The sequence below is a fragment of the Pyrgilauda ruficollis genome, unplaced genomic scaffold (genome assembly GCF_017590135.1).
Source record: "Pyrgilauda ruficollis isolate IOZ18807 unplaced genomic scaffold, ASM1759013v1 scaffold77, whole genome shotgun sequence".
NCBI lineage: Eukaryota > Metazoa > Chordata > Aves > Passeriformes > Passeridae > Pyrgilauda > Pyrgilauda ruficollis.
This window is the reverse complement of record NW_024529599.1, coordinates 2,609,949-2,633,532: the sequence shown is the minus strand read 5'-3', so window position 1 is coordinate 2,633,532 and position 23,584 is coordinate 2,609,949. Positions and strand designations below refer to the sequence as shown.

At 38.3% G+C, this 23,584-nt stretch overlaps 1 protein-coding gene across 8 annotated transcripts in view; it reads left to right on the top strand.

The window, feature by feature from the left end:
- The window catches only part of SPAG9 (sperm associated antigen 9), a 61,764-nt gene that overhangs the window by 24,438 nt on the left and 13,742 nt on the right, over positions 1 to 23,584 (top strand). For 3 of the 8 annotated variants that reach the window (XM_041486452.1, XM_041486456.1, XM_041486451.1), the window contains exons 4-22: positions 1,023 to 1,117; positions 5,658 to 5,811; positions 9,987 to 10,197; positions 10,686 to 10,785; positions 11,354 to 11,475; positions 14,550 to 14,607; positions 15,143 to 15,295; positions 15,384 to 15,435; positions 15,852 to 15,982; positions 17,123 to 17,179; positions 17,309 to 17,320; positions 18,017 to 18,190; positions 18,876 to 19,005; positions 19,255 to 19,347; positions 19,656 to 19,823; positions 20,507 to 20,678; positions 21,765 to 21,992; positions 22,671 to 22,866; positions 23,286 to 23,408. In XM_041486452.1, the coding sequence (XP_041342386.1) occupies positions 1,023 to 1,117; positions 5,658 to 5,811; positions 9,987 to 10,197; positions 10,686 to 10,785; positions 11,354 to 11,475; positions 14,550 to 14,607; positions 15,143 to 15,295; positions 15,384 to 15,435; positions 15,852 to 15,982; positions 17,123 to 17,179; positions 17,309 to 17,320; positions 18,017 to 18,190; positions 18,876 to 19,005; positions 19,255 to 19,347; positions 19,656 to 19,823; positions 20,507 to 20,678; positions 21,765 to 21,992; positions 22,671 to 22,866; positions 23,286 to 23,408 (2,429 nt within the window). Of the gene's footprint in view, positions 1 to 1,022; positions 1,118 to 1,719; positions 1,934 to 5,657; positions 5,812 to 9,986; positions 10,198 to 10,685; positions 10,786 to 11,353; positions 11,476 to 14,549; positions 14,608 to 15,142; positions 15,296 to 15,383; positions 15,436 to 15,851; positions 15,983 to 17,122; positions 17,180 to 17,308; positions 17,321 to 18,016; positions 18,191 to 18,875; positions 19,006 to 19,254; positions 19,348 to 19,655; positions 19,824 to 20,506; positions 20,679 to 21,764; positions 21,993 to 22,670; positions 22,867 to 23,285; positions 23,409 to 23,584 lie in introns of those variants that run through there. The other 5 variants (XM_041486453.1, XM_041486457.1, XM_041486455.1 and 2 more) reach the window with 4 other exon arrangements.

Here is a 23,584-nt window from a genome sequence, read left to right as displayed (position 1 = left end):
ACTAGAGGAGCTGTTAAGGTTCCTGAATATGTCTCAGGAAAAAAAGTGCACTAAATTCCTCTGCAGTACACCTGTGATTTTTTTTTTTTCCTTTATTGTTCTTAGAGCCCTATTCATCTGTGAACGTGAACGTTGGAAGTGCTAAAAATACCAGATTGTACATAGGCTTCTCAGGCTTTCCCAGTTTTGAGTTCAGAGATGTGACCAAAAGAAACCCTTGGAATGATGCAGTGATACCTCGTCCTTCTCCCCATGCATGTCCTGGATCAGTTCCATGCTGAGAGCAGCATCCTTTGGCCATGGGAATTGGGGCTCATTAAACAAGTCATGACTGTAGGAATACCATGTTGGCCTGTGCTTGTCTCTTGTGAGAAAGAGAGAGCAAGCAGAACTCGTCTTGAGTGCTAAAAATCCAGAGCCACTCTGTCCTTTTAATGAGATGTCAGCCTAGATAATTTAAAACCAAACTTCCCTTGTAGAAAATACAGAAAGCTTAAGTTTATTTGTGTTTTAGAAGAAAAAAGGAGAAGTGGGGACTTCATATTTCTGCCTACAGAAATAATCTGATTATTAGCCTATGGATTCAGTCTTTAATACTTGAGGAGCATATTGTCTGACCTTCACTTTTAATTAGACCTATAGTGCATATTATGTATCATGTTTGTAAAAAATGCTAATATCTGCTGGACATAGAGGTCTAAGACTCTTAAATGGATTTGAATATGGTAGTTCTTTTCCAAACTCACATTTGAAATATTGCATGCACTTTCTTCACCTTTACGATGTTTCCTGTGCATGAATGTACAAGGAAGTTCTCCAATATTTTTAATTTATTATAGACTTATCTTCTGATTTGTCTTAGCACACTCTGCATAATTTTTCTTTTTTCTTTATTTCTTTAATATCTCTAAGTGCTTTTACTATTTAGCATTACAGGGGGAGAATATATTGGTCAAGAACTATGCAGGTATAGTACGAGTAAATGTTACTAAATATTTTTTGCTGTTTGTCGTTTTAAACAGATGATACACAATTATATGGAGCACTTGGAAAGAACCAAACTTCATCAGCTAACAGGGGGTGATCAGCTAGAATCCACAACACACAGTAGAATTAGGTAAGCTATTTATTGCTGTCACCCTGAAATGAGAAAAAAAATTCTGTTCATTTGTGTTTGCAAGACTTTGTTCATTAATCCTACAACAACAGTTCGGCTGAATCAGAAAGATTTGTTGTATGATTGGAATGCGGTAAGAGAACAGCGTAGAAATCTGTAGAAAGCGGCTTTTGCTGTTGTGTGGCTAAGCGTTGAGATATACTTCTAGATTAATTAGCCTTAAACAATTGGAGCTTTTTGGAATGTTTATGTTGGGGCAGGCAGGGAAAATGTCAGTGACTGTCCCGGCATGGCCGCCATCTGGCCGCGTCTTTGTGTGCGCGCATGGTACCTGCTTGTCCTCGGGGCTTGCTGGGAGCAGATTATGCAGATTTGGGAGCTTTGGAATCTATGAACCCTTCGCGGAAGGAGGGAGAAGCACTCTCGGGCTGGCTGTGCTTCTGCGCTGCTGCATTGATGCTGCGAGGAGCGGCGAGGGGGAGGAGGGCGGTGATGTCATTGCTTTGGAGCTGCTGCAGAAGAGTGGAATGCTGCTGCTGCTGATGGCATTGTTTTTGTGGTGGCGGCCGAATGACAGACTTTGCCTACAAAGATCCCCCCTTGGCCCCTGCGTAGCCTTCTTGGAGCCGGCATTCCACCATGCCAGCGCAGCGCCATGAATCCGGGCTGCATGCTGCTGTTTGTGTTTGGCTTCGTTGGCGGGGCGGTGGTCATTAACTCAGCCATCCTGGTGTCGCTGTCTGTTCTGCTGCTTGTGCACTTTTCCATTTCCACTGGGGTGCCAGCTCTGACGCAGAATCTCCCAAGGATCCTCAGGTACTCCGACCCACTGAACCCCATCTTTGTGTGCTCTCGCTGCTCCCCTGCTTTCTGTTCTCGTGCTTTTTCAAACAGGGACAAATGAAATGTCAGGTTTTGTTGTGAATGTGTCTATGTGTGGAGGTACAATCTATTTTTTATCATTGCCTTTTATTCAAGGTCAGTTTATGTATCTCTTTTCTGTGCAAAGCTTTAGCATCAGTTTATTATAACCTGCTGCAAAAGCTGCAATGTTAATGTCAGGGATAAAGCTCACGTTCAGTGTATTGTCAGGTACTCGGCTGATCTTGTGTAGCATCAATGTACGCAGTCTGAGGCTTTGTACTATTAAACTGCACCTGCTTTAATAAAAATACTTATGTAAGATCAGTTAATTGATGTTAAAACCATAGTAATTAATTGATCGTGTTATTTTCAAGAAATCTGATTATTGGTTGGTGGGGGGAAAAAGAAATCTTCCATTATTTAAGCATTAGAGCTCTTAAAGCATATTCACTATTGTTCAGCCAAATGTTGCCCTCTCCTCTGTTTCAGTACTTGTATGGCAAGTTGCCAGCTGTCTGTCCCCCCCTCAGGTTATGTTCTGTTTGTCCTATGTGCCTGGAGCAGTAGCAGACAGAAATGCTTTAGAATATTGTGGCCAAAAGTAGTCTTGGCATGTTTAAATACTGTAATTACAGATGGAAAAGTTCGAAAATGCAGCTTTCTGGCCTGAAAACTTCACATGTTTTACCTATGGTTATAAATTTAATAGTAAATTTTATTTTAAATGAGAAAAATGCTGGAAATTTGTGTTCTCTGAACACTAATGTTGTGAAGTTGCTAATGTGATTTTTTTCCTTCTTAATACTTGGTGCATGTAGATTTCATCTGGTAGTATGCTTTATGCCGTGAGCGCAGAAGTGTTGTTCCAAATGAAAAGCAGTTAATAGATGGAAAAAAATACCAGTTTATACAAGTAGCTGATAAAAAACTTGGATGAATATTTAAATATGAAGACATAAAATAAATTTCAAGTGAAAGTCTATAGACTGGCCTAGTTAGTAAGGCTGTGTTTGTTTAAATGGGGGGAAACCCAAACCCAGGACAAATATTTCCCAACTCTAAAACCAAACAAAACCAAAACAGAACTTCATATTCAGTAACTTACAAGTTACTTTGAACTTTTAAACAAGTCAGATGGTTTGAGAAATAGGTTTGGGTGTTTTTTTTTTTTTTTGTAATGTGCTTTTGCTCCCCTGGAGTATTTAATGGATTTGAGGGGTTTGGGGAAGCTACCCCAAGGTTTTTTCCTACCCTTCTAATTTGCTGTAGTTATTATATGAGTTAAAATTAATTTTCTTAGTCTTTATTAATTTAAAAAAAAAAAAAGATAAAAATATAGGATGAATGAGTGTAATTGTAGAAGAATTTTTTTCTGTTTTTAAACAGTAGTCAGATTTTAGAACTGAGCATCTAAAAGTTCCTAAAGGTTCCTGCAAATGCTTCAATGCATCACTTCACAATATTAGTTTAGGCTTTTAAAATGTGTTTCCATTCTGCTCACTGTGGCATTTTCAGATATTTTTTGGGCGCTGGGGAGGCAGAAGAGGTTCTTTGCTTTCTGCTCAACAAGCAGTGAAATAAATTGAAATTGCTTCAATCTAATTGGATCACTTCTTTTAATGCAGACACTCACACAATAAGCTTCATTTCTAAAATAGCCTCTTTTGCAAACTTCATTTACTATACAGCCTTGCAATGCACCTGACCTCTGTTCTAACACATCAAAATATGTTATAATAAAGTTTTTTTCAACCTAATCTGGACAAAAAAAGTGCTGCCAGGTGCAAACTGTTTATACTGTACATATTTAATATTCTTTCTTTCTTTTGAGGATTGCAAAGCAGAGCAGCTTTGTGGCGTCCTGCAGTATGGAAATGTGCTGGACCCTCTGCCTGAGCCGGGCCCCTCACAGTGCAGCTCCATCAGCCGCAGCTTTTCTTCCTACTTTTTGTTCTTGCACTTTTTACCCACTAAAATGGTCTCAGCCCTTCTTTTGACATAATCTCAGCTTCTGTGGCCTGTCTTTTGTTCCCCACATGCCTGAGTGTTGTGGGAAATCAAACACAAAGCAGGACCTGTTACAATAGCGGGAATCCTTGGAATCCACTGTGGGGTTTCTCATTCCGGCAGTTGCAGATGCTGGAACATTATCTGATATTTTGAATTTTGTAACCCAGACTGATTTTGCTTTACTCACTTTGCTGCCTGCTTTGTCGTGCTAAACTACTTCACAATTAATGACTTAATTTGGAATAATACTTCTGAAAGACCAAGATAGCTCCAATGTGAGAATTAGGTGCAAAGGTTTTTGTGACAAGGAGCATCTTTGTACACCTGGACTGGAAAGGTTCATGCCAACTCAAATTGTTTGCTGTTTGAACGTTGTGATTTTGACAATGTAAAATTTACCAAAGGGAGTTTACTGATTAATTGGTAAATAAAATCCCTTCTTCACTAACTTTTCTTCAAGTAAATAAACAAAATCAAAAATATGTCCAAAAATGCTTAGCTATTGCTTTTCAGCACTCCTTGCCGTATATTTGAATGTATTTTGTACGCAGATATTAATTCTGCCTAGGTTATGTTTAATCTGTGAAGGGCCTTGTGAAAGAAAGCACGTGTGGTTGTGTCTTGGCTTTCTGTAATGCTAAAATGTGAAAACTACGCCATCACTTGTGCATACTTTTATCTTCTCCGTCTGCTAATTTAAAGATGTGCTAGTTGATTATAGTAATTTTTTTCTGCATTACATTGTTCTGCCTGAACAAACACTTTGCTTATCTCAGTTCTAGCCCTGGCTGATATTTTTCCTTTTCAGGGCTGGCCACAGTATCCTATGAATGGCATTGCACACAGTGGTTTTGTCTCTTGCTAGCAGGAAGAATAGATCCTTTTGTTCTCTGAGCACACTACTGACTGCGGATTTTTTTTTCTTTTGAGGGTTACTACGTAAACCTTTGGAATTTCCAAATGCTATTTGCCATAGGGAAGTAGAAAGAGTGAAGAAGTGAAACTTTGGGATGAAATAGTTTGCTTTGCTGGCACAAGCTTTAGGGTGAAGTAGGTTGTTGAACTGATCTTGGGTAAAACTACACAATTTTTAGCTGAGCCAGTTGTAACATTGGTAATTCCCTGACCTAGTTCTTTTCTCTTACACAAATCCATTTCTGTGATCTTCAGGAATAAAATACCCAATGATTTGAGAAGAGTTGCTTGAGGCTTACTGTTTACAATTTTGCAAATGCTTCAGTTGATGATTTAGCTGTTTGCTGTTGTAGAAATTATGCAGTTATATATTGGAGAAAAAGGTGCAAAACGGTATTTTTAATAGTGGCTGCTGAAAACTATTTTCATTTGAAGTAAGGAAACACTTTTGTCTTATACTTCTATTGAACGGGTGTTTCATTTCTATGAAACTGTTGTTTGCTGCAGATTAGCTGTAGTGTAAATCAATAACTGCTATTTAAAGCCATGGAATCGACTTGGCAATTGTGAAATGAGGAATTATCGGGTGCTGTGGCACAGTCTGGGTGTGCTGCACTGCACATTTAATGGAGCAGTGTCTGGATGTTTGAACCTGGAATTTCACCACTTCCCTGCTGATTTCAGAGGCCGCAGGAAAATAAACTGTGGGACATCTGAGATGGCTGATGAACCCTGCATGTCTTTCCAACAGGAAGGAGCGTCCAATATCCCTGGGCATCTTCCCATTACCTGCAGGAGATGCTCTCCTCACGCCCGAGGCTCAGAGGGAGGTGGCAGAAACACCTGTGGCAGAGCACTGGAAATTCCACGAGCTGAGCCAGCCACGGTCCCACACCAGCCTCAAGGTGAGTGCTGCCTGGCTGCCTTGTGTGGCAGGAAAAATTCCCATTACAGGTGGTAGATCTTTGGGAGGATGGAAAAAGCCAAGAAGCCACCAAACTGAAAGAGGGGAGGTAGACCCCTAAAACATCTCTGTATAAGCCAAATGCGTTGCTTACTCCAGTGAACTGTGAGGGAACTTTCCTTACTACAAGAAACAAAGTGTTGGGGGTATTTTTCAAATGAGTGATAATACAGATTAGTTCTCCTCTTATTCTCAGTAGTGGGTCTTTTCTGTCTGACTAAGGACCCTTTCCAAAGGTTCCAACTTGTTTTTCCACTCTAAATATGTTACTAGGTAGTGGGAACACTCTAATTAGCTTTATTAACACTGCTTTAGAAGGAAAGCTTTGATTACTACATGGGCAGTGCTGTTCATGCAGCCTCTACCTACTACCAGGTGTATGGTGCAGCTAGACCACAGAGCTGAGAATGACCTAACTTTCCTAAATTAGTCTGTGAGCATGATTTCTCTTACTTGTAGCCTGGCTATAATTCCTGCAATTGTTCTATGTTCCAGCTGTGAGAGGGTGGAATAAAACAACCTGCAGGAGTGGAGGAATGGGGGAGTGGTATTGGAGTGTGATGAGTCTGGCAGTCTAGGGTGCACTCACAGCACAGTAGGAGGAGGATCTGCAGGGTGAAGAACTCCAGAATGTGTAAATCCTCCCAATATATATTTCTTCATGAGGTTTTTTGGAATGTACTGTTGTTTTTGGAAATAAATAAACTGAGAGGAGTTTCCTCTTAGGTGAACTTAATACCTGCCTAGCACGGGAATATGAAATGATCAGAACTACAAAAACTATTTGGAGCTAATAGGAATCCATTTATTTATCATGGAGATCATAAGGAGATAAAGGGAGGAGTAAGTAGTGGTTAATTGTAGGGATATCAAAGTGACAGTGTGAGTTTGCTTTTAAAAAAATTTCACTTAAAACGAGTGCTAGTCAGAAGGTTGAATGTTGAATATGTCCAATTCCCTTTGTCTTATGCTGTCAATATAATCTGAATTGGCAGATTTTAGGAACGCTAACTGAAATATAACATGTACAATAAATACAAGTTATGACTAAGAGTAGATGGGGGATGAGGTAGAAAGGGAAGCTTCTGATTCTTTCTTTCCCCTTAGAAAATTGGCTAATCCATACTGTCAAAATAGGCTTCTTGGTATAATTCTTCTAAAAATAATGCACTACTAAAATGAGAATTCACAAAATAGCACAAACTGTAGTTATTCAAATCTGTTTATTCAGAATAAGTTCCTTGAGTCCAAAGCAACATCTTAACTTTGGAGCTATGAATATAAAGTACTTCTGAATTGAACCTGCTGAGTAACATGATATATTGAAGTCAAAACCAGCATTTGAAACTTTTTACTCTAATACTTCTGAATATTTTTAACATCCAGTACAAGGCACAAATAAGATTCTGCTGCTTTCTAGCATCTATTTTCCATTCAAGCCTGAACCTTTCCTTAATGGTCAATGTTTCCTCCAAAAAATATCACAAAGTATCACAGAGGGAGTGATAGAGGTGAAAAAACTCTGCTGCTTTCTAGCATCTATTTTCCATTCAAGCCTGAACCTTTCTTTAATGGTCAATGTTTCCTCCAAAAAAGTATCACAAAGTATCACAGAGGGAGTGGCAGAGATGAAAAAACATTATTTTGTAGCTTGTGCAATAGTGAGATTGCTGGATATCATTGTAAGATGACAGACAGTTATGTACCAGTCATTCTTTTCTTCTCATTCCTGCACAGCATTGCAGATGAGTTACTCCTTCAGATTTAATTATTGAATTTTTAAACTATTTTTTCTTTTTTTTCCAGAAGGTGTCTTTTGGCAACATGATAAAAAATGTCAATTTTGCCAAGTCAGCACAGCACTGAATTTCAAATGTTTAGTCTTTGAGATATTCCGATTAATTCAGTGTAATTTAATTAATTGCTTTTGCTTTTCTTTAGTTCTAGAACAAACATTTGTAATAGTTTAATCTGTGTGGTTTCCAAGAGTAAGCTAAAAAAATACCATAGATAATAAAGTCAGAAATATAAAATATATGGGGTGATTTGAAATTCCCTTAAGGACTATTCTATTCCCTGTTTTTTTCTTGTGCTATCAAGCTATTTTCCTTGAGCTTTGTGTGTGAAAATCAGTGATCGGTTTTGTGCTGCATCAGTTAGTGGATGCTCTTGGAATACAAAGATGTAGAAATGTTTAAACAGAGCCAGCAGCTCTGCTGAGGTTTTATTTCTCGTTTGTGTGAGCTCTGGTTGCCCTTGGTAAGGGGCACCACTTCCTCCCTTCTGTGTCTGCTCGCTCGAGTATGAACCATTAGCCAGTGCCTCAGCTTCCCCCATTCAGAAGGCAGTTGGGTAAATTGCAGAGTGTTTTTTTCTTTTCTTTCATTCCTTTAGAGGTGTCTGTATTTCTGAATACTCTTGACAGAAAACCAAATATTAATAATTGATTATTCTGCAATTTACTATAAAACAATGAGAACTGTCAGTAATTGGTAGGCAATTAGTGATGTGTTTTTGTTTCTAGGGCTTGCAAATTCAATGTGGAGATATGCCAGCTTTACATTTATGCTGATATACATAAATATGTGCTTTCCTCCCTGTCCCCACACAAATAAAAATTTTGCCTTAGTAAGTCCCAAAAGGAGAAACGTGCAAGCCACAATTGATAGTAATCTTATGCTAAATACAATTTAGACAGTGTGCATCTACATGCAGGTCTCTTCCATGTTTTTTTTTTAAATAACCTTAAAATTCAGTTTTATTTCTTCCTCAAAAAGGCATGCAGTGAATTTGTGCTTTGCGAAATCTGAACCTGTTTTGTTCTTGACAACTTCAATCACATTCTCTTTAAAAAATGTCACAGACTTGTCCAGGAGCCTTGCTTTCACCTCTGATTCCCAAACAAACTTTACAAGAACTTTTGATAAAAAGTTACCATCCTGCCTCCATTTTGCACACAGCAGCCTCAAGTTTCATCTTTATTTTCCCCAACAAGATTCCTCTAATGGTGTGTGCTAGAAACTGTTGGCCTAAACAGGCAGACTTGTTTTCCTTTCTGAAGTGGGCTGTTGTTCACTGTCATGTGCTGCTTAAGTCACAGATCAGACATCTGATGTGGGTCTGGGCATGAATGGGCAGTGAATGAAGGAGATGAGAGAGGAGCTGAAAAAGGGCTGTTGGTGTATTCAGGTAGTGGCCTCTGGTTGTGTCACACACAATCCACTCTGCCCTCCCACAGTGCTTGCTGCAGCTCTGAGTGATGGTCCCAGCTGGAGTCCAGCAGCTGGATTAAGTCTGTAATTAATGTCATACTTATGGGTCTTGACACTGTGTCACTGTGAATTGTTGCCAGAATCAGTTTCTGAGGAGGAACTGTTTACTGATGTTCCTTGGTTGATCTGAAATCTAACTGGACAAGTAGTTACCACAGTTCCATGTCCTCTTCTCAGTGTCAGCCAGTGCTCACAGTTCAGACTGGAAAGCACATAAATCTTGAGTGAAGTGCTTGAAAATATGGAAATGTTCAAGGCCAGGTTGGTCAGGGCTGGGAGCAACCTGGTCTGGTGGAAAGTGTCCCTGCCCAGCAGGGTGCTGGAACCAAATTATCTTTAAGGTCCCTCCCAACCCAAATCACTCTGTGATTATGATTCTATGAATTACTACAGTTTTATGTCAGTTAAATCCATATTTGCATCAGTTCTTCAGTGGCTGCTTTTTAAGGTACCATGTATATTCTGAACCATTAATTTTATAACAGCTTTGGAAAGATTAGGCAGTTCATTGTGCAGCTAGAAGGACTCTTAGAATGAGAATGATTCTTGTTTTCTGGAAGCATTCACAGGAAAGTAGTGACTAAAATTATCAGCTGAGATCAAACATTGCTATTAAAAATAAAGGCATTTTTATTCAGCTATAATTGCCTTAACAAGAGTGAAACAGCCATAGGCTAAAGGTGACTGTACTGGCTTAAAATATTAATTTTATTCATTAGTCTTTGCATAATTTTCAGTAAAATATAGTGATTTTGTTGTCTGTTCCTTAGTTTATATTCTTAGAAGCCCAATTCTTCTAATAACACTTTGTGTTCATTTTTTACTGGCAATGGTGCAATTCTAGGATGAGCTCTCTGACGTTAGCCAGGCAGGCTCCAAATGTACTACGCCAGCATCCACAGCTGCTTCAGATGTTCCTGTGCTGCCTGCTGAAACCCCTCAAAAGGAAAATGTTGAAGGGCTTGCAAAGGACACAGAGATGGCAAATGAGAAACTGGATGTAAGCAAGAATATTGAAGTACAGGCAGCTCAAGAGACAAGAAATGTGTGCACTGGTGAGCTGCTTTAACTTCTTAGTGTAGGGTTACTATGGACCTCATATTTGATCACTTAATTATCTTTTGTTGTGCAACAAATGAGAATGGGATTTTTACTCAGTGTTTTAAGGAGTACAGAACATTGGTCAGAGATAAGTCTGTTGTTTATTGGTGGCTTTAGTAATTTTTGCTTCAGAATCAGAATTTTTTATGACCTTTTTTGGCAGTAGAAAAGGCACAAACAGTTGTCAAGTGTTGGACATCTTGGTTTCAATTGCAGAAGTAGTAGGAAATAAGTGCTGTTGGATGACTTGTGTTAAATTCAGGAGAGACCTAGAAATTCCAGTGTCTGCACTAGGGTATCAAAATCTGTGGGTCATTTAATTTAATTATTTTGATGAGTCTTTGCACAGAAGTATCCTATGTTGATGCTTAAGAACTGCTACATGTAGTTGGTAGGTCATGATGATTTTGTTTACGGGCATGTACCTCTTGCTTTGACCCAGGGGAAAATGAAAATGAAGAAAAATCTGAAGTTCAGGCAATTATTGAGTCAACTCCAGAGTTGGATATGGATAAAGATCTCAGTGGATATAAGGGTTCCAGGTAAGTTGTCTATTGTGATTTGAGGAAGAAGACAAATTTTAGAAGGTTATTTAAAGATGCTGTGTATGGGAATTTTCTTTTTCTTGTCTTTGTTTAATTCTTGTGATGAGATGGATAAAATTATCCTGTGTGGTGAATCTTAAGGGTGTAAAAAGAGCTTTGTGTGAAAGGAGCCCCTTCTCTGACCGGAGGAATATTTTGACTTCCTACTATTCAGTTCTCTTGCATTCTTGTTATATTAAATGTCATCCAGTTTAGCTGAGCTGTCTGTTCTTCAGGCATTTGGGCTAAGTCCTGACACAACGGAATTTCAATAGGCCAAAACTTGATATGCTTTAATTTTTTACACTCCTGTCCAGCTCAGTATCAGCAACTGCTTTAAGTTTGGGATCTTGATGGCAAAGCATTATTTGAAAATAGAATCTGGAACTTGTAAACCAGCTGAAAGCTTGTGGGGTTTGTTTGAGGGAACAAATGAACTACTGGTAAAGAATACAGAGAAAGCTTTTCTTCATTGTGGGAGTGTTATCTCCCTGCTTTTTCATGTCTTGTTTAATTCTCTGCCCAGCACTCCCACCAAAGGCATCAAGAACAGAGCATTTGACCGTAACACAGAGTCACTCTTTGAAGAGCTGTCATCTGCTGGTTCTGGCCTAATTGGAGATGTGGATGAAGGTGCAGACTTACTGGGTAAGAAAGATGCTGAATACAGAAATTTTCCTTTTTAGGAAGTGCTTAATTAGTCTTGCTGGATTTGTTGTTAGGCTTCGTTTGCATTAAAATTGTTTGAGTAGTGTCCTAAGGTAATCATTGGAATGCAAAACCAGAAGCAAGTGTTACTTGTTTCTCTCTGTATAATGATCTTCTTTTGGGGCACTTCCTATACTATTCTCCATTTCTTCCTGTATGTTCTCTTACATAATGATTTTTTTCTCAAGGTAGGATTTTTGTCTTGAACTAGTTTTAGGTGGTTTTATTCAGGTCATGCCTGATCTGTAGTGGCTTGGCTTTATCACCTTCTTAGAGATTTTAATTTGAAAGAGAATTGCAGCAAATGAAATGGTGGTAATTTGAAAATCAAACTGTTAATTGATAGGGGAGGGGAAACCCATATTTCTCTGTCCCCTAAGCAGCTTACTGTTACTTCTGTGCTGGCTGAAATAAATTTGAGTTTTGAGTTGACCAAGATCAAAAAGGTAATCAGAAGAATAATCTTTCTATAAAAAATATAGCAAGATATTTTTACTATGTAATTGTTCAGGCCTCATTTTGAAATAATGAAAGCTGGTACTATGGAATGTATAAAATGCAGATGGTAATCTCAGGTGCTTTCAAAATGAGTTGTGTGCAGAAAGTCAGCAGCTTGTTTTCTTCTGTCCTCTGACCCTGCAAAAATACAGATTGTTAGGACTGTTAAAACTCCTGTGTGCAATCTGGATTTCTGGTTGTTCAGTGTTCCTCCAGAAACTTATTTTGTATCAAACAGGTGACATTTCTGCAGGTATTACTCACTAGGAGTAATGGGCCTATCTCCAGTCTGAGATGGTTTTTCTTTGTTGTCACTCTGAGCAGTGAGGCTCTCCACATCCTTACTGCAGCATACTCCATCTAAAACTCTTGGATGTCATTCCATTTTCACAGAGACAACTAATCACACATTCTGCATGCAAAAATACAGATACTGGAGAAGTATTAACATGGAGCAACATCCATCCCTTAGCTGTGATAAATTGATTAAAGAAATCAAACTATTGTCAGGATGTCCTGATCCTAATGCTTTGTTTTTCATGGGCAAAAAATAATATACTTTTTAGTATAACTTATTTAAGGTTTGTCAGTGAGTTTATTACCATTTTCTGTAAATCTGTTGCTGGAAAAACCAGTGTGTGCACACTAAGCCTAGGGTTTTATCTGCATTTGTTATGCAGAATGTGTTGGTCTGAAAATTTTATTTTAGAATCGTAATTTCGCTTTGAGAACAACCATAGTCTAAAACCTGAAAAGCCACACCTGCATCCAGGCTAGCCTGTGTGTTTGAAGCATTTGGACCTGTTCTAAGTGAGCATTAAACTTCAGTACAGAGTTGTTTAAAAATAGTTAATTGGGATTCTCTAATCTGTTTTCTCTTGGGCTGCATACCCAGGGGAATATTCTGGTGTGTATGCTTCTTTTTTCAAAAAATCTTTGAAATCTGTTGCTTCTCCAGTTAGGCATTCTTGGTTGCTGCTCTCATACAATATGTTCTCTGCATTTTTTCCCTGCTTGGTAACTTTTTTTGCCGTTGCACTCTGGCTTTCTAGTTTTTGTTCTTGCATTATAAAAGATCCTGAAACCTCTTGGATGTGATCCTACATACTTTTATCTGTGAATATTGAAAACGTTTAAAATGCAATAACAACCTTTGAATAAAATCTCCTGATGGCTGTAGTATAGGAGATTTCTCCAGATATTGATAAATTAACCATGGTTGATCTAAGTTACTTGAGTAAATGTCATTTGCTTTTAATCCAAAACCTAGAGAGGGAAATGTCAAAAGAGGGAGCTTTGACTTGCATGTCTATTTATAGATACCTTTTCTTCTTTATCCAAATATCTTTAAAGTCTTCTGCTGCCAAAGTTGCTTAGAAGATTGTGTTCCTAAAGTATTTTAAAAGGCCTCCACCATTAAGATACCTTTTTCATTCATTCTGTTAATCTTGAGTTAACATAATTTGTTATCTGTGTTGTAATTATTTTGCTGTGCAAGATGCAAAATAATTATTCTCTCCTGAAATTACCTTTTTTTAAATTCGGAAAATTGTATTAGGTATACCAAAAATAGGGTGAGAAATTAATTTCCAGAAATTTAAGTAATACTGAAGTAGTTACTTGAGAAGTTATGTTCACTTTTCTCCATTAGAGCATATTAATTGGAAACTTCTGAATGTCTTAGAATTTCTTCCAAGGACTGTGCTTCTAAATTATGTCACAGAAAATGAGAGACTTTTATTAAGTTACTGATTCTTAAAAGAGGTTTAACCATTGGAAATGGTTGTGACAAACTTAAATTCTTCCACATCAGTCTTTTGTATAAATCCTGCTTCTAATCACATCACATCCCACTTCAGATTTTTGGTGGTGGCTTTGTTTTAATTCACTCTTACTTTCTAAGTCTTAATCTTTTATTCTTCCTCACTCATGCTACACCTCACATGAAATGTTTCTTGTTCTTGTTTTTGCTCTACATGGAATGCATGGGCTTTAAAGACCATAATTTCTTTGGTAAGGTATCATTTGCTCTGGGGAAATCTGCAGGGCTTTCACAATCTGAACTTTATTCAGCATGTCTTGTGTCTATAACTGATACACATTGGTATATAACAATCTATTTATAAAACATCAAAAAGCAATAATTATAATGGTGTAAAAGACAGTTGAGCATTTTAAACTGAACATTTTGTGCTCTTAATACTTCTGCAACATATGCTGTGTTTGGTTTTTGACTTAGTACTGTAACATCTTCGAAATATACAGAGTAGCAGCACTGGCCTGTGCTTAGTTAGGGATGTCTTTGGACTTTTTCAATTGAAGTCAGGCTGGGAGAAGGTGGGAGGGAAAGCTAATTGTGGAATGTAGGTTGGACCTGAAACTTGAGATAGCTCACAGTTCTTCTGACAAGTTGGTCATACGTAAAATTAATTTAACTTTAGACGATGGCAAAACATAAGTTTTGTAAAAACATCCATTTCATTTGCTAATTTAATGTGTTTGTTTCTTTTGATAAGGAATGGGGCGTGAGGTTGAAAACCTTATTTTGGAAAACACTCAGCTGCTGGAGACAAAGTAAGTGAGAATGTTTATGTAAAAAAATACTGACTTCCTGTTACTTCATTATATCGTCAGTATCCTGATACAGAAATGAAACTATACAAAGGAAATTCAGTTCTAAGAGTAATGGGGGTGTGAGTATTTTGAATTTTTAGGTGTATTTGTCTGAGTTGGTCTTCTTCTACAAATTAAGGACCTAATAAGAAAAATCTGCTTTTATCCTTGTAAGACTCCAAGAAATGCAGTGCTGTGTCCTGATGAGATCAACTCCCTGTCAGAAACACAGCTTTAAGTGCAGAGGCAAATCCGCTGGAGCACTGTTGAGGATTTATTCAAAGAAAACTGATTTATCAGCACTTTTTTCTAATAGAGAGAATGTGAATGTGTTTGAATGTTGGAGATTAGGGGGGAGATGGTTTGACCTCTAAGAAAGCTGTACCTTCTTACAGCAGCTCTGTGTAAGAAATGTGTAGGTCTTAAAAAATAAAACCAAGCTGTACTGCAAGACCATGGCCATCCTTATAACCATATGTTTTCAATGTTTGTGTAGAAATGCACTGAATGTAGTGAAGAATGATTTAATAGCAAAGGTGGATGAATTGACCTGTGAAAAGGATGTACTACAAGGTGAATTAGAGGCTGTAAAACAAGCAAAGCAAAAGCTTGAAGAGAAGAATAAAGAACTGGAAGAAGAGCTGAGAAAGTAAGTTTAATTCCATGGTTGTAAAAAAGGAAAAGAAGAAAAACTCTACTGTGGTATTTAGTGCAGCTGTTCTTTATTTTTTATTTAGAGCTCGTGCAGAAGCAGAAGAAGCAAGACAGAAGGCTAAAGAGGATGATGATGTAGGTGTATATGTGTGGTTTTGTGTGTGTAATTCAATGGGACGTTAGAAGTCTGTGTGTTTAGTGAGTGCTACTAAAACTTACTGCTTAATAAGTAGTGGTAAAGTTCCTCCCTGTATAGAAATGACAGAAGACTAAAGAGCACAAGTAAACTTAAATTGACAGTGATTAGTTTGCTTGCTTTCCTCTCTGCCCACTGTTGTCACACTCTTTATTTGAAGAGCTGTTTTCGTTCACATTATATTGCATACAAAGGATGGGAGGAGAGGAAGGTAAAACCCAGATTTTCAAAGCCCCAAACTATTTGAAATCTGGAATTCTGCCCTAGCCTGGCTGTTACCAGGAGGCAGAGGGTGGCTCTCCAGGGCCTCTGGTGTACCTTTGTCCCTGCCATGTTCATGAACTTGTGTGCCTAGAGCGATGTCCCCACGGCGCAGCGCAAACGCTTCACACGAGTGGAAATGGCCCGAGTGCTGATGGAGAGGAACCAGTACAAGGAGAGGCTGATGGAGCTGCAGGAGGCTGTCCGATGGACTGAGATGATAAGGTGAAAAGGCTCTTCTAGAATCTTTGACAGAGCTCCTTGTGATTTTTAGATGCTGAGTGATCTGGTCAGCAGGTTCATTGCCTTCTGCTTGTTTTCCTCATGCCCATGAGGATCATCGTTTTTAAGTTATGGGATTATAATTTGTCAGAATGGTTCTTGGTGAGACCTCAGTGAAGATGTGTTACTTCATATGATGTGGAATACACTCATTTTTTCAAGGGATGCTTATTCTGGAACAGTTACAAAATTTGGTAATTATAAATAACATTAATCTGGTGAGCATTAAAAATTACTCTGTGTGTACACATGCCTTGTGATGTCAAAATAGGGATAATGTTGTCTTCAGACTGAGCATAATTCCTTTGGAAGGTCTTGGGTTGTTCAGGATAAAACAGTTCAAAGTTGTGCAAGGCGTGTTAAATATAAGCAGTAAAGATGGTGATTTGGTCCTATTTGCATCCTGAATATTCAGTTGTTTGGAAGGTATGGTTTAAAAACGTAAGTTCTTCTGCCTCAGACCTCAGCCCAACTCATGCTTGTCCCTGACCACAGGGACCAGAGGCTGTGGTGCTGCCTGCTGGCCATGGACAGCAGTGACATATGATTGTTCCCATTGTCCTCATGCCTGTGACCCTTTGGGGAGGAAAAATGTTCATTCCCAACAGCTGTGGCTTGTTCTTCTGTAGCTATTATCTGCTGTAGAAATCCTCTCCTATCTCTTATTTATGGCTATGGGAACACTTTATCAATTATTTACTGATGTATTGAAGATTAATAGGCTTTAAAACAAAAACCAGTGATTAAAATATTAAATAGGGAGCAGAATAATTTAAAATGGTTTGCTTTTCAAGCTTTTTTCATTACAAAGTGTTTTGCAGACTTGTCTTTTCTATCTGAAAAGTTGCCAGTTTGTTTGGGATGCAAAGAAATGTGGATGAAGTTTATTATGTAACTTTATTTCCTGTAGTGGGAATTTCAGTATTGTGCTCTGATCAGTAAAGAAGTAGTAGTGTGAAAAAACAGGCTTTGTTATTTTCAAGATGTTATCCTTTTTTAAAAAATAAGAGTTACACACTGTTCCATTCCTCTTCCTTTTTTAGTTGTTGCTTACTCAGTAAACTTGGAATTAATTTCTTGTAGAGCATCCAGAGAAAATCCAGCCATGCAAGAGAAGAAAAGATCAAGCATTTGGCAATTGTAAGTATAGAAACACAACTTATTGGCAGAAATAAAGACCCTAACCAATTAGCTGGCACATTTGTGTATGTTAGCTAATTATTTTTTGGCAGATGAAGATATCTTAACATTTTTCCTCTTGTTGCCCAGTATGCCAACTCGGTAAGACTGCTCTGGAAGACAAATTGTATTGTAAGCTGCAGCATGTAGTGAGTGGCTGTGCACTTGGTGAAGTTAAATGCCAAAGTGCGGGAATTTTTTTCCTAGCTGGATATGCACCAGGATTCTTGTTCTGAACATTTTTTCCAGATTAATTTTTATGATGAAAAGTAGAAACCTGAACAGCATGTGTGGGTTGCATTTATTGCAGCTTCTTTTCCCTCTGTGAAGTGCAGCTTACCAATTGTTACATTCTCCTTTCTGAATTCAAGCTCTTTAAATCTAAACCAGTGTTTAGATGTTTGTCAAATAATCCTCTTCATGTTGTGATTTTCTGATAACTATTTTATCTTGTTGCGTAGAAAATAGTGGGTTTTTTGAAATGCTCTCTGCATGAACTAATGTCCTTCCTAGAACTGTCTTCCAGGTGTGATGTTCACATCCTAATTTTGTTGGTTCCCTGTGGATGTTAATTCAAGATGAAGTTCCCATTGAATTTGATAAATGGGATTATAATCCTTTAAGAATTTTTCTTAGGGACATGAGTTTTTGTGCTTTGAGAGTGTTGCTGAGTGTGTTGGGCTCCAGTTTCTTACTTTTACTGTCTTGAACAGGCTGGCATATGCTGTGTTTTGCCTGCATAGTCAAACTTGGATGTATCTGACAAATCTTGACTCTTGTCTTTTTCTCTTCTTCTAGTTTTAGCAGGCTCTTCAGTTCATCCAGCAATACAGCAAAGAAACCAGAACCTCCTGTCAATGTTAAATATAATGCTCCAACCTCGCACATTACTCCATCAGTCAAGAAAAGAAGCAGCACCTTATCTCAATTACCCAGTGACAAATCTAAAGCCTTTGAATTCCTCAGTGAAGAGTAAGACATCTTGGTTTTATAGTAGATATGTTCTATCAAGTGTTTACTCTTTTAGTCCTATGAGATTACTAGCATGCTGCTAAGTGAAGTATAATCTCCTGAAGTGAATGTTGATTCATAAGGACTCAAGATAGTTCAGAGTGAAACGTGCAGCGGTGGGTGAATACTTTGAGCACCTGGCTGAAATATTCTACTTGGTAAATACCACTGTATTTCAAGAAAGTGCATTTAGGCACAGGAGGCAACACTTGATACACTTTTATATGAAAATGTCGTAGCTGGGCGGGTACTGTACAACTGTATGACTGTACAGGTACTTAAGGTTCACTTAAGAGTCAGGCTAACAAGAATCTGTAATTATTTTTTTTTCCTGTGCTTTGTTTTATCAATATATCCTTGTGAGTTACAACTTTTAAAGCTCCTACTAGAACTGCACAACCCAAGTTAATTTCTTTTAAGGATGCTGGCAATAGACTTTCTGGTTTTGCCTGTTTTTCTCCAGTCCCTTAAAAGTAGCCCACAGGAAACCTGGTGTCTTGATAGGTGAAAAAAACCTGGGAATATCCTGGGAATAACCCAGTGCTTCCACAGTGATCTTGGTTATTAAGTTTAACAGCAATTCCCATTGCACTAGAGATTCTAAAGAGCATAAGTAAGAAGTTCCTCAATCCTGATTCTTGCCCAGAACTGAAGCCAGTTTAGCCTCACGCCGGGAGCAGAAGAGGGAGCAGTACCGCCAGGTGAAAGCTCACGTCCAGAAGGAGGATGGCAGAGTGCAGGCTTTTGGCTGGAGTCTACCTCAGAAGTACAAACAGGTATGATGCTTTCAAGTATAATGGTAACAGCTTCATGTTTTGTCACATTTGAACAGGGTATGATTTCACAGCTTGTGTTTGAGTAATTCCAGCTTTTTTTGGTTGAACTTAGCAGTAAAGAATCTTTCTAAAGGAGACAACAATGCACAACTCTTAATTGTGTTTAATAAATTCTGAGCAACTGATTCCAAAGATTGTAAACCCCTTTTAAAGGTAAAATTTTTTCTGTTTGTTTGTTTTTTTACCTAGATGGCAAATGGTGGACAGGGTGAAAATAAGATGAAGAACTTGCCTGTACCTGTTTACCTGAGACCTTTGGATGAAAAGGATACCTCTATGAAGGTAGGATGTTTCTAGTGATGAAAAGAGACTTGGGCAAACTATAGCTTGAATATTTTTGTTTTGGACTCTATTACATTCTTTTTCAAATAAGTTGTTTCTTTTTAAAACATAGTGAAAAAGAATTTATGTCTCAGTAAAATGTATATGACTTTAATTCTAATTTATAACTTAAAATGGACTCCCAGTATTTAATAATGATGATATCACTTAGCATATTTAACAATGCTTGTCTCTCTTTTTTTAAGATTCAAGTGAAACATTCAAGTGAAAGTTTAAGATTCAAGTGAAACATTTTTTTTTCTCCCAAGCTGTGGTGTGCTGTAGGGGTGAACCTGTCAGGAGGGAAGACACGAGATGGAGGGTCTGTGGTTGGTGCCAGTGTGTTCTACAATGATGTGACTGGAGTGGATGCAGAGGGCAACAAGCAGCAAACAGGATCCCAGAGTAGCTTAGATAAACTAGATCAAGAGCTCAAGGTAAGGTCACTATGAGGCACATTTAATAAATTATATAGTTGCACACCTTTACTGTGTAACTGTAGAGTACTAAAGTATTTTCTGATCAGGATAATGGTAACAAATAGAGTTTTCTTGGTTAGTTATTAGCCCAGGATGTTTGGGTTGTCGAATCCAACTGTTAAATACTTTTGAATCTTCCCTTGCTGGCAAGTCTCAGGAGCAAATAAATTTTACATCAAAATGATGTGCTGGTTATACCAGTGCTGCCTCCTTTAAAAACCATTTATGACAGACCTGTTTATGTTCTAACTGCCATGGATGGAATTCATATTAAGGGCATAAAAACAGACTAAATTTTCAAGTGCTTTGGGATATCACATTAACTTGTGGTGATACTGAGTATGGCAGTTGGCATGTCAATAATGTTTTTATTTTATACTGGTCTAACTGTATAATTATGCAGTGTAATTATAATACTTTATGTATTTTTAATGAAAGTATGAAATATGAGGGAGCTTTATACTTCAGATACATAAAGAACAAGTAACTACGTGTAGTTTTACAATGGCATTGAAGATACTTAACTTCCCACATATTTATGTATAAAATGTGTGAAAATGTAAGACCATAAAAGATCAAATGTAGTTATTCTATTCTTGTCCCCCTTTCTGTTGTTCATTTCTGCCTTTGTTGTCCTTCAGGATCAGCAGAAGGAACTGAAACACCAGGAAGAATTATCCAGTCTAGTTTGGATCTGCACTAGCACACATTCTGCTACAAAAGTTATCATAATTGATGCAAACCAACCAGGGAATATTCTGGACAGTTTCATTGTTTGCAATTCTCATGTGCTTTGTATTGCCAGTGTGCCAGGTAAACACTTGGGCTGGTTCAGCTCCTGCTTTTTTTAACTGATTCTTATTTAGCTTTTCTTATGCAATGGAAACCCACAGATTTGTTACTTAGTATGATAACAAGTTACTGTAACAGAGCAATAAGAAAGTGGTTAGTTAAACATCAAACTGTTGCATTTCTACCCTACTGTTTCACTCTTTAGTTGGCTGTTGACTTAAATGAACAGAAAATCAGAGAGATGTCAGCAGCCAAGGGGAACTGTTTTGTTTGGTGTACTGTAAACTCTGCAACAGTGTTGATATTTCATGGAATTGTGAGCATCACAAAAAGAATAATATGTATGTTGCTTTTTTGACTTCTTCAGCCTCTTGAAAATAAGCAAGCTCCCTGCAGAGAGAATCCTTGTTGCGTTTGAGTGTGTTTTAAGTCTTGAAAGTATAAGAGGTTTGGACATGAGAAAAATGTTTTTTTTTTCCAGAACCAAGGATCTGTCGCACCTAAATTCTTCATAAAAATATAGACAGGTGGCCTTGTGTACCTGCTCTGTTATGAAATCTGATTTTAGAGGGAGATGTAATTAAAATTGAAATAAACTATTTGGAAAGCTGCAGAATGAAATACAGTGAATGAGACTGTAGTGCAACATATGTTGATCTTGCTTTTGTTTTGTGATCTTTGTGACAGTGTCTTCCACATTTGCTGATTATGTGAAACTAACCTTTTAGATAGGGGCTGTCTGCATGTTCCATCTCGGGAGAGCTCATTGAGCTTGCAGCTTAGTTATTAGATAGAGAAGTGATTTAGCTTTATCCCTATGAAAAACACCCAGTGACAGGGTCCAAGGGAATGGCCTGAAGTTGTGTCAAGGGAGGTTTAGGCTGAATATCAGGAAAAGATTATTCCCTAGGGCGTGGTGGGGCACTGAAAGAGCTCCCCAGAGCAGTGGTCCTGGCACAAAGCCAGAGCTCCAGGAGCATTTGGATAATGCTCTGAGGCAAAGGGTAGGATGGCTGGGTGTCTGTGGAGGGCCAGGAGTTGGACTGGATCTTTGTGGGTCCCTTCCAGCTCAGGAAATTCTGTTATTCTGTGTTTAATCTCTTTCAGGGGCAAGAGAAACAGACTACCCTGCAGGAGAAGAAGGGTCCCAGGAAGCAGATTCCAGCCAAGTGGACAAATCCTCCCTGTGTGGCAGTATGACCAGCAACAGCTCTGCTGAGACTGACAGCCTGCTGGGGGGCATCACTGTGGTGGGCTGCACTGCTGAGGGTCTCACGGGGGCTCCTGGTGCTCATGACACCAATGGGGCCTCACCTGTGGTGGAGAAACAGTCAGGTATGTGATAAATATTGCAGGTGTGTCAGGGCTGGCCAAACACCTTGAGATGCAGCTGGAAATAAGTGGTGCAAGTACTGAGGTTAACAGTGTGTAAGCTGTAATAACATAAACTCTCTGTAAAGCTGAAAAAGTGGTGGAGGTGACATGAAATGGGAATTGGCAGCTGCTTCTTGCAGGTACTTTTGAGAGAATTCTTGTGCCTGCTCTAGAGAGAGATTTTAATGTAGTATTTGAAATGCAGGTCATGCCAGAGAGTGACTAAAATAAATGCCTTGGATTTTGTCAAGTCTTTATAGAGATTTAAGTGAAACTGATTATTTCATAGACATTCATACTTCTCTTTGTCATATGGCCTACAGATCTGTATGGTGATATGATTGTCACTGGATATGTGGTGGATGGCCTTGTTTACTGCTGTCCTAGTTAATAATTTAATGGCCAGTTTGAGCCATCAGTCACTGGGTTAATACTTAAAAGTGCATTTGACATTTGTTTATACAGTGCAACCTGCTAAAATTTGGGCATTTCTGATGTGATGCTTTTTGATTCTGATGTTGAGTTGTAACTGCCGGGCTATAACAGCTGTTCACTTCAGTTTTAAGTTCTGGCTGTTTTAAACAATAGCAAATTCTACCGGAGTTGTTAAAAACTTTTTCAAATTTGTTTGTTTCATAGATATTGAAGCTGAAAATAATTCAGTAGATGAAAACATTCCGACGGCAGAGGAGGCAACAGAAGCAACAGAAGTCAATGCAGGGACAGGAGAAGACACAGCTGATATTGCACAAACTGGAGTCTACACAGAGCATGTCTTTACAGATCCCTTGGGAGTGCAGCATACAACAGAGGCATCTCCAGTGTATCAGCCTAAGTACCTAGTCTCAGGCCTCATACCTCTTAAAATGTGTTTTTGACAAGTATAATGTTTGTAGGCACATAGCTTGGAGACAAAGTGACTACTTTTTTTTCCTTTTTAAGTGTGTTGAAGTTTATATAAGTAATCTTGGTACAAGGCTGTGCTTTGTGACTCTCTTCTGCCATTCCCCAGAGGTAATAATACTGATGGGTTTGAATGCAACCTAGTTTTCCCTGTAAATGTCCACTTGAAGAAATTAATGGTTGAGGTTTTCATCTGTATGGTACTTCCATGTGTGGTTACTGTGTTTTTAAACATCTCATGTACTTCAAAAGCCAGTGTAGGAACTCTCAATTGTAAAGTAAACACTTGGCTTATAGCCTGAGTAATCTGTGCATTTCATTAAATGTATTTTTACTGATGTTTTTTTCTAGTACTGAGTCAGAGTTATATAAGGATGTTGCAGTTCTGCCAAGTGAGCAAGATCTAGTAAGAGAAGAAGCACAGAAAATGAGTAGCCTTTTACCGACCATGTGGCTTGGAGCACAGAATGGATGGTAAGGAAATGCTAATCTTGTTATATTTATTTATAATAATTACTTTAAACTTGCTTCTTGTGCCTACAGGCCTGATAACTGTCTCAAGTCAAGACTGAGCACAGGATAATCTCAAGAGAGCCAAAACTTTGAATGCTTTGCGGCAGTTTTTAGGCATTACAGAATTGAAAGGAAGT